At 43.2% G+C, this 14,882-nt stretch overlaps 1 protein-coding gene across 16 annotated transcripts in view; it reads left to right on the forward strand.

Moving 5' to 3' along the window:
- The window catches only part of CADPS (calcium dependent secretion activator), a 465,254-nt gene that overhangs the window by 391,017 nt on the left and 59,355 nt on the right, over window positions 1–14,882 (forward strand). For 8 of the 16 annotated variants that reach the window (XM_066614150.1, XM_066614151.1, XM_066614152.1 and 5 more), the window contains 2 exons: window positions 6,767–6,841; window positions 8,896–8,979. In XM_066614150.1, the coding sequence (XP_066470247.1) occupies window positions 6,767–6,841; window positions 8,896–8,979 (159 nt within the window). The other 8 variants (XM_066614149.1, XM_066614140.1, XM_066614142.1 and 5 more) reach the window with 3 other exon arrangements.

Genomic DNA, 14,882 nt, shown 5'->3' on the forward strand with positions numbered 1-14,882 from the left:
TTTTTAATGTATCTACAGGCATAAACTTATGTATCAAACATCTCTTGGTTGGTCTGGTATGTTTTTATTTCCTCTCCAAGGTCAGATGGTCCTAACAGAAATGCAGCATACACACAATCTGTCAGTAACAGCATGGTGAAATGTGCCTCACTTACTCACAAACACACACACACGAATCCATCTACTAGTAAAGTAGGCTAAAGTTTCCCAATACTTCAGCTAAATTAGCAGCCCCTCATGAGCAGCGTGAGGGAGGAGATGCCCACAAATGAAGCTGGGGGTGATAAGGTATGGAGCAACACATGATACAGACATGGTTAGTGGCAGTCAGAATGAGTTGAGCAGCTGCACCAAGGAGCTGAGTACCGGAACACTGTAGCCATGAGTGCCACCAGTTCCTGCTTGATAATGAGCTATCATAGCAGCACAATCCTATACATGATTACTCAGAAGTAACTTCCATTCTTTTGTGTTGCTTAATCCCAGGTAGTTGTGTACAGGATTGCAGCCTAACAGCACAATCCTATCCTCATGGTACACCTGCATACTATGAGGCTCACCATCACAGCAGTCATTCCGCTAGTCCAGGGGTGCCCAAACCCCAGCCCTGGGGCCACATGCGGCCCTCGAGGTCTCTCAATGCGGCCCTCAGGGAGCCCACAGTCTCCAATGAGCTTCTGGCCCTCCAGAGATTTGTGGGAGCCTGCACTGGCCCAACGCAACTGCTCTCAGCCTGAGGGTGACTGTTTGACCTCTCACGTGAGCTGTGGGATGAGGGCTTCCTACACTGCTTGCTGTTTCACGTCTGTGATGCAGTAGCGGCAGCAAAGGAAAGGCCAGCCTTGCTTTGTGCAAGGTCTTTTATAGGCCTTGAGCTATTGCAAGACCTTCATTCATTCATATAAGTTCATCTTTAATATATTCATTTATGTAAACTTATGTAAATTTATTCAAATTTTAAATGTTTCTGTCACAGTGGTTATCTGTCCTGTTTGTCACAACTTCCCTTGTCCACGTCCACAGCTGGCTGTGGGAACTGCAAATTTGCAAGCCATAATTCAGCCCAGAGCTCATATCACGCAAACTAAAACGGCAGTTTCTGCTCATGGTAAGTGAGTTGGAGTCTCTTTTTGCAATGAGCAGTGACCTGCCCAATGAGGTCCTTGGGTCCTGCCCAATGAGCAGGGACCTGCCCATCACTTTTGTGCAGTGGCATCCTGAAAGGCATCCATAGGGTGCCCATTCAAACATCTACCCTAAGATTAATCTTCTGCATATTAACTAACATCACCATATGTCAATCTACATCATCCAAACTGTAGCATGGTGCAATTAGAGAGGAGACAAGGTGAGAGTTACCTGCAGAAAATAGTTTAAGAATACAGTTCCACAAACAAAAGGTCATAAAGTTGATTTAAATTTTGCCTTGCTTCTCTGAGCTTTTTCACGACTGAGGAATCCGACGGAAGAAAGGTTCTGAACATTAATTCACAATATCTGATTAGGTAAGGCAGACCAGGAATAAAACTTAGCTTCAGTGAATGTGAACTAACGGACCCAGTGAATGTGAGCTAATTGGCCAACTCATTTTAGCAACAGAATCAAAAGCAGATTTGGGGAAATACATAGTTCTCTAAGTCGGCAGCTGTAGTCAATGCTTTCTGCAAGGGAGGGACCATTCGAGCTCTGAAGCTGCAGGCCTTCTCACAGCTCCACCAGCATAAGCTTTGTTCGTGTCAATAGAGCTTCCAATGGTGAAGTGGTTTGAGGATCAGACAGCAAGTCGGTTATCTTCCTGGCTGCATTCTAGTGCTGCTGCTGCTGCTGCGTTGTGAACAAGATTTTAATTGAAAATATATTTGTCAATACATTTCACACTGTATTATTTTGCACACACCTAGCCATCCTTTTAGTTAAATCTCATAATTTATCCAATGAAAATGAACACTTAGTAACAGAAATGTCACTCTCCCTCACCTCCAACAAACAAAACTCCTTGATTAAAACATTATGATAATGTGGCAAATTAAGCATGTCTTTTGGATTTGTATGCAAAACCAGGATTAAAAAAAAACACATTCAAGAAAATCTTTTTTTTTCTCTCTCTCTCTCTCTCAATTCCATGTATTGACACCATTTCCCATGGGCCACATTTTCAAAAGCATAGATGCACTTTTGGACATGTCCAGCTTGCACGTTCAGTATCTCTGGTGCACTTCTGCTCAGCCTAATATGCTTGAAGGGTACCATTTCCATGCATGCATCAGAGCCAGAGCGTGCCAGGTTTGGGCATGTGCACCACCGTGCCTAGTCTAGATTCACCTTTTTATGCTTTTCAAAATGAGGCTCAGCCAACATAGTTCCAGTGGTGTGCATGGTGTGCATTTGGAAGCTTCATCTGTCCTGTGCTTAGTGAGTAGCACATGTAAATATGTCAAAGGGTTACATTCTCCAGGACACGTCCGTTGATTCATGCATCCAGGGAGTTTTTCTGTTCAGCATGCCCTTCACGCTATAGCATGCAACTTCTCAGCAGCATTGTCTGCATTCCACCATCCAGAGTAAATATCTGCAAAAGTGGCTGTGGCTGCTAGAGAGAGAGGGATCCCACACTTGAATTCATACATTTAGTGAATAGGGAGGGAGCACAGCCAGATGTGCATGGGCACTTAATGACACAAGCCTTCAGAATTGGTTGGCAACCTTCAGTCTCAAAAGACTATGGGTATAAGCCTACAGCAACCGGTATTCCCAGGCGGTCTCCCATCCAAGTACGAACCAGGCCTGACCCTGCTTAGCTTCTAAGATCAGACAAGAGGGTCAGAAAAATTTATGGTGGTTATATATGAATTTGGGCTGCTGATTCCAAAAATGGCATCCACTTCACCCTATCGCATCTAGTTTTGGAGGTATGGCATAGCCACATTAGTGAATGGTTCAAGCAGCTTCCTCATAAGGAAGCCATGGCACAGCAAGGCAAGGCATAATGAAGCTATGCCGTAACTCTGAAACTAGATGTGATAGGGCAAAACTGATGCCATTTTTGGAATCAGCACCCCAAATATACCCAGAAACAAGTCCTACTTTTAAGTAAAATGTGTGTTGGCCTGTGTTGTTCTAATTTGCCTGGTAGCCTGGTGATACTGTCCCTGATAGAAAGCTAGGGGATATCTACATTAGCTTTTACTTCCTTACCTCAGTTCTTTACCTCACCTTTCCCAAATCCCCATTGTTTCCTGGGCAAATATAGATTTGCCTGTGTCATACAGCCGACTTGGGTCAAGAGCAGGATTCCTTACAGAGTGGGGGAGGGGGAAACTGAGGTTAGTTTTTCTCTGCCAAACATTGTGTGAAGAAAAGAGGCAAAAAAAAAAAAAAAAAAAAAAACACTTGAGAGGGATTTTGAAGGACTTATCTCAGCATCCTCTTCCTGCCATTTCCTATGCCATTATCCTCACTGCGAGTTGCAGTTACCCAGTTATTCCTTCCCTTGATCTCCAGTTTTTCTTTACCATTTCTAGTGCGTGTGCACACACACACCCTGAAATGTTAACTTGCTTCTTTCAGGTTCTTTACACACAGTCTTTTATCTGAGGCTAGATCTACACCTGTAGCAGAAGTTTGTGGTAGAATACCACTCTTTCACCTCCTTCCTTAAGGTTTGTCCCATCTGCCCCGTACATGGTGCACCGGTAGGCTATTGGGAGCACCCTATTGGATGCTTCATGTAGAGGGGGTGCAGTCAAGGCATGAATTACTTTGGCATGCCTGCATTTGGCTCAATGTCCTTGAACCATCTTTGATATCCACACCCCACCTGATGAACAATCGAAGACCAGCTCATTGGAGATGCTGGACTGTAAGCACTCAAAATTGACTTCAAAGGCTTTCCAGCTTGGGGGAAGTGGCACAGTTCAGTGGTCCAAACCCCTTTGGGGGTTGGCATTGAGAAGCATGGATCAGCAACAGACAGGTCCCAACTTTGAATCAATGTCCAAACACTTGTAGGGGAAATTAATCGTTGTTTCAAGTTAGGTGTCCATACTAGAGGGAGAAGGACTGCTTGGGAGTTAGGATAGCACCTTTTTATTTGGCATTTATTGAATAAACATGAAAGCCTCTTTTAATCCACAGCACAGTCTTGTGTGTTTATTGAGGGCTACTCGGGCAATGAACACTACCACTTTAGACTACCAATGAGAGATAATTTTAGATGCTCCCCTAAATTTTTCTTTTTTAAATCCCTCCAACTCAATCTCTAATACAAGAGGTTGAAAGTTTCTAATTTAATCCTCTTTCTGTTACGCCAGTTTTCTATTTGCATGTTTTTACATAAGGGAACATTAAAAGATGCTTTCAACTGCCGTTTAACCTTATTCAACCCCCTTTCACCTTATTCTGCTGCCTGTGTAGATCCAACCTAAGAGACGTTTGCCTCTGTAGAGACACTTCCACATTCCACACACACATACCTTTTCTAACCTGTTAGCTGGTCCAAGATAGTCTGGAAGTGCAGTCAATGGAAGAAAAAAATGGAAAGGATGATCGGCATCCCATATTAATTTGAAAGTTCCTTCCCCACTCAGCCACATCCCAGACAAATTGACAGAGCTCTCCCAGATCTGGGGATGGATCTATAGTGAAAGAGACTCTAGTGAGTAGATGAAAATTTAGAAAGTGTGTATTATACCAACTTTACGTTTAAATGGTTATTCTAAAATGTTAGGTACAAATTTTAATTGAGAAAACTTACAGTAGCTGAGAGTCAATTCTGTTCTGGCCTATGAAGGTAGACAAAGCAAATGTGCTAATTCTGAGAGCATAGTCTTTTCCAGGTGTCCACTACCTCATGATTCAGTTTGCGAGAAAATAGGACTGAGTTTCCTCCATCCCCAAACTGGAGAGTCTAACAAGCCTGTCCATTGAAATTCAGAAAACAGCTGCCATGCCACTGAAAACTGTACATATATCCTTTTCTTTTTTTCCAAGTGCAACCAAAATGATATTTCTCTGTGTTACTAGAGATGTCCTGTGTATGTGTTCTGTGCAACAATCACTTATCAAAAGCCCTTTTGGAATTTTTGCATCATGATCTCTGGTGACAGTCTCAAGTGTTTCAGTGAAAAGGGATTCCATTCATAATTTCATTCCCTGTTGCTTATTGTTTCGGTGCATGCTGCTGCTTTTTTCATGGTCCCCATTTAGAAGGTCCCATTTTTTTGAAGATTTTGTTTTTATTTATTGTTTACCTTCATATGTTCTTTTTCCTGTCTTCTGCACCTTCCTCTTTATTTCTGTCCCCAATCATCTGAAAGTTTGCTAAAGAGTGGGTAAGTGTGTCCTACATTTTTGTTTCTTTTCTTCCAAGTTCCTGTTGTAGTATGTGACTGTTTCATTGAAAGAAAAACACTGAGCAGCTCAAACTAGCGAGGAACGCTAGTCAATGTTGAGGGCCCACTGTCTCGCACTTCTAATTGCCCCTCACACTCCTTGTTCCCCAAAGCATAATTTAGTATTTATAGCAGATTTATCTATTCTAATTTTTTGTTGTTGTTGTTGTTGGATGTTAACATTTTAAAATAACATTAGCGCAAACAAATGGAAATAAATACAGTGACTAAGATCAGCGCTTTCAGTGTTTTATTTAATGTGGGGGAGAGGGGATGTGGAAAAAAAAATAATCATATATTAAATATTTGTTCTGTTCTTTGGCAAAACAAAATATAACGCTATAGTGTTGGCTTAGTAATGAAGCCGTTGTAAAAAGGAAGCAGGTTTCGCTTAAATTAATGAGAAATGAATCACATCTTAACTTGAAATCACCCTATCTTTGCACTCCATCCCAAGAGCTCAGTAGGTCAGCAAGGTTTGATCTGGTCAGTAACTGGGTGGGAGACTTTTGGGGAGAAACTCCAGTGCTGTGTAGAAAGTGATGCTGAATGTTCAGTAGGTGTCAGTCTTCTCTATGAGTCAGCACTGACCCAATGCCCCAGCATGGTGTTAATTGAGGGGCCTCAGTGCTGCACTTGCCATCTTTTGCATGAGTCAGCACACCCATGTCTCAATCATTTCTACACTTGGTCATAAAGGCCCCAGTTCCCCCAAGTGCTTAATGAGAACATGCTTTGGTGCTTTCTGTTCTTGGCTAATTTCTTTGCCCCCAAGTGGAGTCTAAGTAAAATTCTGCTCGGCTTTTTGAAGTGTGTGACCTTTTATATCCAATGACTCAACTTACTGCAGCTTGTCTGCTTAGAATCAATTCCATTGTAGGTTTCCCCTCTGAGCAGTAACAGCTCCGCTGTGCACCAACTTAAGGCTGCTATGCTGTTCTCTGTTGGGGGCCATGTTTCATTTGTCATTTAAATGACTGTTAAAGAATGTGAACTTCTTAATTGCAATGCTTTGGATCGATTAGAATTAAAGAAGAGCTATAAAGGGCTTTCTCAACAGGGCCCACTACAACCATGATTTACATATCGCAAAAAATTTGCTGGACTTTGTCCTCTGCTGCATGCATTTGACTCATTAACGTCAGTTCAGCTGCATGCATGGAACTGAAGCTAGGATTTGACCATGATTCACAAAAATCCTATCAGAGGCTCCTAAGTAAAAGCCTTGTGTAAATGTTAATCCATTACTGCCCACTACGCTAGAGCACGTGTTAATAGCCATTTAATGCCATCGTTGATACCAAAAAAAGAAGCATGGATTACCACTGCTATGTACTAATAACACTTTGCCTCCGTCTTTCCCCCCCCTTCCTTAGCACCAGTATCATTCAAAAATAGATGAACTGATTGATGAAACCGTCAAAGAAATGATAACACTCCTCGTGGCAAAGGTAACCTTCAGCTTTGGGTGAAACGGATCACTGTTCGCATCACTTCTTTTTTTAAAGAGCATTTCCATTAAAATGTGATACATTAAGAAGTGGAGGTGGTGGTGGTTTCTTACAGGAGAGATCGGACGTCACTCTGTCTTGACAGATGAATGGTCTCCTGATGACCGTCTGTTCGAAACTGAGCAGGATAAGATCATTCAGGCGTCTGAAATGGACTAGCGAGTGTGGTTGGGAGCATCAGCATGTGGTCAAGGGCCTTGTAGTGTTGGTTCTCCAATTCAGTTTCCTGTTGCATGGAGACAGCAACAGTCTCCTTTTGCTTGGCCTCTACTACTTGTCCCTCAAACAGCTGCACCAGTTCCCGTTCTCTGAGCCAAAACACATCCAGTCCTCCCAACTCATCCAGTCAGTGGGTTCCATGAAACTCAGTGGGTGCTTAGATCTTCAGGCTGCACAGTCCTGTTGGTGCTTTCTTCAGCCATGGTAACACTGGCATTCACAGCAGTTTCTCTCCCAATGCCTACTAATGGATTATTCTCTCTTTTGAAATTTTTTCCCTTTTGACCCCCAAAACTTGATAAAGCCTTTTAAAAAATTTTCTGACCCTTTAGGGATTAAGATTTTTGTAGTTTTTCTGCTGTTTTAGAGGTCCCCAATTTTTGATTTTAGATGGTATTTCATTAGATTTTATATATTATAATATATTATATTATATTATAGATTTTATATTATTCTATAGTTGCTAACCACCTTGTGGATGCAGGCTTGGGAGGGATACTGGTTCATGTTAAATAAATACGTGTTGCTTCTCCTCCCAGCTCATTCCCTTTTACCTGCTGCTGCCATCTATAATTTCATACTGGCCGGTAAGAAAGTGACATGAGCATGATGTGGTTGCTTAGCAACCATAGGACATGCTGTATAACCATATCCAAATGTATATCTTGCACATTCACAAACAACCCAATCCTAACTAAAGCCCACCCACTGATGCAGCTATGCCAATGGAACACGTGCTGTATTCTGTGGGAAGGGCAGTCACAGAGGTCTCCTTGAGGTACAGTCATTCCATCAGTGGAAGGCACCCATAAGTTTCGATTATCAGTGTCTATAGATTGGTCTTTGCAATAGACTTTCCTTTCCTGCTTGGAGGATAAAGTTTTATATCTATATTACAAGACTGTGTTACATCCATATGAGTAGTCTATCTAACTAGGGGCCCAATCCTAGTCTTCGTGCGCTGGCTCATGGCCAGCACGCACTGTCGCAAACATGCTGTAAGGAACATTTGTGGGCCCTAGCACCGGTGTTCCACCAGTGCTAGCCCACCATTGGCTGGTGCTGGGCTAGCGCCGGTGGAGCACAGGACCTCCGTCACTCAGTGGTTGCACGAACCATCCAGCAGTGGAGATGGGGGGGGGAGAAAGTGGGGGGAGGCAGGGAGGAGGCATTCCGGGGCAGGGGGAGGGAAGGGAGGGCAGGGAGAGGGCAGGGAGGAGACGTAGTGGGGGGAGGGAACAGGGCAGGAGGAAGACAGGATCAGTGGAGCTTGACTCCCCCAGATTTCTGAACCTCCATGTCGAAATGGCTGCAAAACACGAAGGCTCTGATGTCTACACCAACCTTCAGGTTGTTGTAGAATCGAGTAGCCCCTTTGCAGGGCTCCTTGGTTTACCCAGGGGAAGGGGATGAAAGAGGAGGAAGCGGCGGCTGCCTGGAGCATGCAGGATCCAGTGGCAGCCACTTTCAGGCCACTGCAGCCCCACGCACCGGGGCAGCTCAGGATTGGACTCTAGATCATTTAAATATTTGAAAAAAATATTTTAAAAAAAATAGTTTACTTTTTTTTTTTTAGAAAAAATGTTTGTAAATACTAGATTGTGTGCCCTTTGGAGACATTTATTTATTATTTTATTTAGCTATATAAAGACTTTATGAACTTTTTGATGGAAATGGTATATAGATATTATTATTAATAATAAAAACTCAGTGAAGTTAAGAGTAATCCAGATTTCTATCCGATTTTTGAGATTGAAATTTCTCTTTTTTTTCAGTTTGTCACGATTCTGGAAGGAGTCCTGGCCAAATTGTCCAGATATGATGAAGGGACATTGTTTTCTTCTTTTCTGTCATTTACTGTAAGTTGGCTTCCCCTGCACCTCCTATTCTATGCTTTTTGCACTGTACGATTTTTCTTAAAGGACAACAAAGCATTAGCACCTGCACCATAATTATCTAATGTCTGCAGCTAAAAGGAACAGATCTCATTGACAGAAAGATACTTATACTGAAAATCACATTAATTTCTTATATGGTCCAAAGGTACATGATGCAGCAGCCTTCCCCTTAGCTTTAAGTCTGGTGTGACATTGTTACAACACTCTGTGTGCATCACTGTGAGTGCCATGATGGAAGAATTGTGAGACACAAATGTAATATAAATCACATACAATAAAATAGTAAGGGGATTTTACTTCCTCAGATAGTTCTATGTGCTACAGCTTCCCGGTCAGGTGTGCTTGTTTGCAGTGATGCAAGGTGTTAGATGATGACAGGGTGCTCTTTGCCTGACTTCACTGTGGCCGGGTGATTAGCAACCAACTTTGTGGAGTGACTTGTGAGGGTTCTAGACCCTCTTTTGTCCCTGCCATGGATGCTTCTGGCCAGGTCAATGCAAATAGTGAGTGCCTTACCAGTAAGGGCAGATCCCATGTTTGGCTGGGCTTGAACCTGGCTCCCTGCCCATGCCTTTGTACAGGTTTCTCATGAACCATATTGCACATGTTAAGACCATCCCAACTTATCCCTACCAAGTTTTGCAATATAGGGTCCAGGAATGGGGAGGGGGAAGGACCAAGTGTCTCACTGAGGCAAGGTCTACCTTCCATTTTACCCAATGGATACACCTTCTTTCTGGAAACAGAGAAGGAATTTGTATCATGTGCGAAGGAGTTCCAGGGGATTCAATTGAATTTTGGATTTCCCCTGGTAGGACAAAGGTCCAAAGGGGTCCCTTTCTCAGTTGTGGTCCTGCAGGCTTTAGGGGGAGGACTGTTCATGACCCTTGGAGAACCAAGCATGGCTAGAGAAAAGGTGCCGTCTGTTGGACAACCCAGTTCTATTCAGCACCAGTGTAACAGGGCCAGTGTCACCCCGCCGCATCCTGCATGGGAATTGAGCAGGCTTGAGGTCTCCTCAAGGTAAGGGGATATTTATCCCCTTGCCCCAGGGAAAACCCCAGCTGTTGCAATGGGTCTGCACAAACCCGTGCTGGCTAATTTGCTAGCACCAGTTGGAGTGGAGCAGTGTTGGCAGATTTGACCTGGGAAGGGGGATGGGATACTGCATGCACCGGTGATGCTGATCCCGACCCCTCCCAGGTCTGATCCATTCCCCTCCCCACCCTCCACTGCCCAGTGTGGAGCTTACCTGCTCCAGCGCATGCTCCTTTGGGATCTGGCACCAGTAGGATGGTGCAGGCCATCCCACGGGCGCACTATCTTCTGTTGCTCGTAATTTGCAACTAAAGCTTGAGGTGTTAAACCTCATTGTGTGATGCTAAAACACCTGAAACATTTTCATCGGTAACTTTAACACTTTACTGATGCTGTATGTTTTTGACATTAAATGTTATTTAGGGTGCCATCTTAACCCATTTTCCAGCACCAAGGTAAGGGAACAAATATTGACTTACCTTGAGGAGGCCTTCGTGACTGCCCCCCCCCCCCAAATACAGGATGCAGCACATGCCCCACTGGCACAGCTATGCCAGTGCTGGAAAGTTGGTTAGCATTGAACCCTTATTCTATTTTACGGTGTCATGAAACTTGAAAGCATTTAGGGGGATTTTGGAGGTGAACATGGAATGGCTTTGGAACAAGTTAGAAATTTTCCCATTGGAATTAATGTAATAATTGTACTCGTTACCCAGATTTTCACTGCAAGGTTGTTTTCCTGAACGGACTAGGAATGTGTAAAAGAGGGAAAGTAACATCTGCAGTGACATGATTCTTCATTTGTATTATCATTTTTATATAGAATAGCAATAAGCCAATTGGTATTACATTCCATTTGTTTTTTCTTCTCTTACATGCATAAGTTATCTCCAAAACATGGTGGTCAGGACTTAAAAAATAAACCAGCCTTCTACCAACTTCTTTTATCAAACATTGTCCAGTCATAGGAAGTGACATGTCGCCGGGGTCTTATGACAAGCCGTTTTATCACCTAGTAGGAGACCCTGATTTTCAATTCTTGCTGTGAAATCCATCTTAAAATTAATGCATCAGTTGTCCTAATAGCATTCTCACTAACCACATCATTATGAAGTATTGCTTGGGTTTTTCTAAATAGAACATCTTTCTTCGTTTGGATGAATAGCCAAAATAAGATGTTTTCTACATAGCGTTTCTTAGAACTGGCAGTCCAGTCATTAGATGGCTATCTAAGCCTATGAAATGAATTGCAACCAAGCTGATGACAGCTGCCAAGGATCCATTTAATCTGGAGAGCCTCTTCTCTTTGAATAGAAAAGAGAGAGAGAGAATTACTGCTACATTAATTAAAACTAGAGAATGCATTTTGCCCCTGGGAGAGACAACTAGCAATCTTATCTTTATTCTGCACCAATTTTTTGTCATAAACTGAGAAATTTCATGGGAAAAGTCATGTAATTCCTGAAGAGCTACAGCCTAGCCAAAAAAAATCACACAACATGCGGCAGTGTGGAAATTGCAATACATGGAGCCAAATTTTACACTAAAGAAAAACAAGCCGTTGTGTTTATTTAAAAAAAAAAAATTAGAGGGTTTTTTTCTTTTTTTGTGAGAAGGGAATGTGGAAGACAGACTGAATTATTGCTTTTTATATATTTTCAGGGTAAATGTTCATTTTATTTCCATGGCTTCTTATTTCTGGGTGTTTAAAGTACATTTGTTTTTCATTCGCCTAGGCTCCACTACACGACTTTCTCTGTTCCTGATTTTATTGCCTTTGCAAAATATCTACATTTTTGGTCTGAAGCTCCCATATCAGACAAATAAATTAAAATATACATCAAAACTACAGTGTATCACAAGGGTGACTTTGCTGATGTTTCCTTATCTAAATCCCAATCCATCCTACATGATTCCACTTGGAAGTGCAGTCAGTTCTCTTTACACGCGAATTCGCTATCTGCAAATTCACTTATGCGCAAGTGACAGAGTTGCCACCTATCTGTTGTTATCTTCGATTCTGTTCTTGTTATCTGCTAATTTTGTGCCATTGCACTGGGGGTGGGGTGGTGTGGGGCTTAATGCAGCTATGAGAGGGCAGGTGGGGTTGAAAGATGTTGCAGTAATAGAAGAGTAGTAGAAGAGTACTGTGGCCTCTTCATGAGCAGAAGACAGTGTACCATGTGGGGGAGAGAGGAAGAGACAGTATACAGTATTTGGCTGACAGGGAGGGATTGCTTTAATAATGTCCAGCCAATTATACTCCTCATTTTTTAGAAAGTTGTCTGGATTGGGTCCAGTGGCGTCCCTAGGGTTCGCGTCACCCAGTGCAGGATGCCAGCGCGTCACCCCCATGCAGTGGGCGGGGCAACACCCCAGGTGGTGGGCATGGTGATGTACCATCACTCCGCCCCCACTGGTTTTGGGGCTGTACCTTTTGATCGAACAAAGATAGAACACATTCTGCATGAAATTAAGCATTGATTGATATATAACATGCTAGAATTATTCCTCCAAACTGTGATTTTAGTGATTTTGGTCACTAGTGGTGCCACCCCCCCCCCAGGGTGTCAACTTACTAACACCTTATTGCAGCAGTTCTCAAACATTTAGCACTAGGACCCACTTTTTAGAATGACAACCTGTCCAAGACCCACCAGAAGTGATGTCATGGTGGAAGTGACATCATCAAGCAAATTAAAATAAATAAGCATAAAGAAGTAAAACAAATAATTAAATAAGCAGAAGCCAGCCCAAGTGAATTTCCTCTGTAGCCTGCCTGCAATAACACCCCCCTCCAAAATCAGTAAGGTTTTCAGCCTAACCCAGTGCCAAGTTCAATTTAAGAACTTCTGTTTAAACCAGATTACTGTCAGGATCCACCTGGCTTTGCAAGTCTCATAAAGGTTCACTTTATCAGCTGAAGCCTCTGTTTTGATCCTTTTTAGGGGTGGGGGGGAAGGCTGCCTTCTGGAGCACTTGTTTAGCTGCAGGTGCATAGGATCAGGACCATTCTGATAGCCTTGCACTCTCCTTCACCTGATCTTCCACACCAGCCAAGGCATGTTTGCTTACTCACAAGTAAACGTGACCATGGGGCTTAGTTTCTCTTTCCATAGGGCTCAGTACATTTGTCTGCTTGGAGAGAGGGACTTCCTTCTCAGGTGTTTTTGGGGCTGCATTCATTGGATCAGGACCATTCTGGTATCATTGGATTCCTCTCAGCCTGCCCCTTCCTATGAACTAAGGCACATTCACCTACTCATGAGTAAACGCGCGATACGGCTCACTTTCACTTTCCATAGGGATCCATGCATTTTTCTCCAGTTTTTTGGCCATATATTTTGATAGAAAGGAGATATTTCACTTGGGTTTTTTGCATTGTGTTCTGCTCAAAATTCCGCATCCAACAGTATATAATATGATGGGGTTACTTCTAACCACTGCGATTTGGGCACGTCACCCCCCCAGTGCGCATCATCCCCCTGTGCGCGTCACCCGGTGCGGTCCGCACCCCCAGCAACCCCTAGCGACGCCACTGATTGTGTCAATTTTCCACATCGAACAGGCATTGGGATTATGGGGTACAAGCCATGATGTGTATGCGCAACCTCCTGATTTTAGAAATGGCTATGTCAGAAGGCCAAATGTAAGGGAGGGCACCAGGATGAGGTCTCTTGTTATCTGGTGTGCTCCCTGGGGCATTTGGTGGGCCACTGTGAGATACAGGAAGTTGGACTAGATGGGCCTATGGCCTGATCCAGTGGGGCTGTTCTTATGGGATTATGTTGGCAACCTTCAGTCTCGAAGGACTATGGTATCGCGCTCTGAAAGGTGGTTCTGGAACAGCGTCTAGTGTGGCTGAAAAAGCCGATTATGGGATTAGCATGTGGAGAATCGTCAGGCACATTTGTGTCTGCTTTTAGATTTGCCCCACCATCTTGGGCGCTCAAGCTGAACCTTCACAACCCTGGTGATGATAATGATGAGAGGTCACTGGAAGGCTACCAGAGGGCTGTTTTGGGGCTGAGCCATGCCCAGGGAAGAAACCAAGTGGAGGAGGAACAAGGGTGAGGCAGCCTTCTCCCCACTGCTGAACTCTGATGCCAGCAACCTTCAACGTATTGAGGGATAGTCAGCACAGAGGACCCAGCCCCAAAGACTTTAAGATAAGATTCAGGTTCATAAAATTCATATCATGTATAGTGAAGAGGGTCCCCTGGAGCCTAACTACTTTTTTCTATAGGCTCCGTGATTTGGTATCTGCTAATTTGTTATGGACTAGGTTTTCCAGGAACATAACCCTAGCGAATAATGATTCTGACTGTAGCATCATGATTCCTCCGACTTATAGGTCCTAATTGACATTATCATAGCTAGGTGGCAAGATATTTAACACGGTTTCTGTTATTCTTGATAAAAATTCAAGATCAAGCATGTTAAAGCTTTCTTTCATCCCTCCAGTGCTCTTCTTGTCATAGCAATTTTTCACTAAAGAAGATGAACCAAGTAGGAAATGCCTGGAAGCTTCCCTAGGTTTACACTGAGAGTCAATTTAAATATTGAGAAAAAAACATGATACAGTCTTCCCATAACTATACCACTTCAGGACATAGGGTAAGGACATACTGCGATGGAGATTGCAGTACACGGTATTCACTCATTTCCCTACACCCTAAGACAGTGGTTCCCAATCTTTGGGAACCCATGGACCACTGAGGCAAAAATTGGAATCATTGTGGATCACATGTAACCCCTCACCCCCCTGCACACAAAAACTACAAATAAATTTGTAATAATTAGAGATTTATTAGTTCTTTGCATCT

The sequence above is a fragment of the Tiliqua scincoides genome, chromosome 2, assembly GCF_035046505.1.
Source record: "Tiliqua scincoides isolate rTilSci1 chromosome 2, rTilSci1.hap2, whole genome shotgun sequence".
NCBI classification, from domain to species: domain Eukaryota; kingdom Metazoa; phylum Chordata; class Lepidosauria; order Squamata; family Scincidae; genus Tiliqua; species Tiliqua scincoides.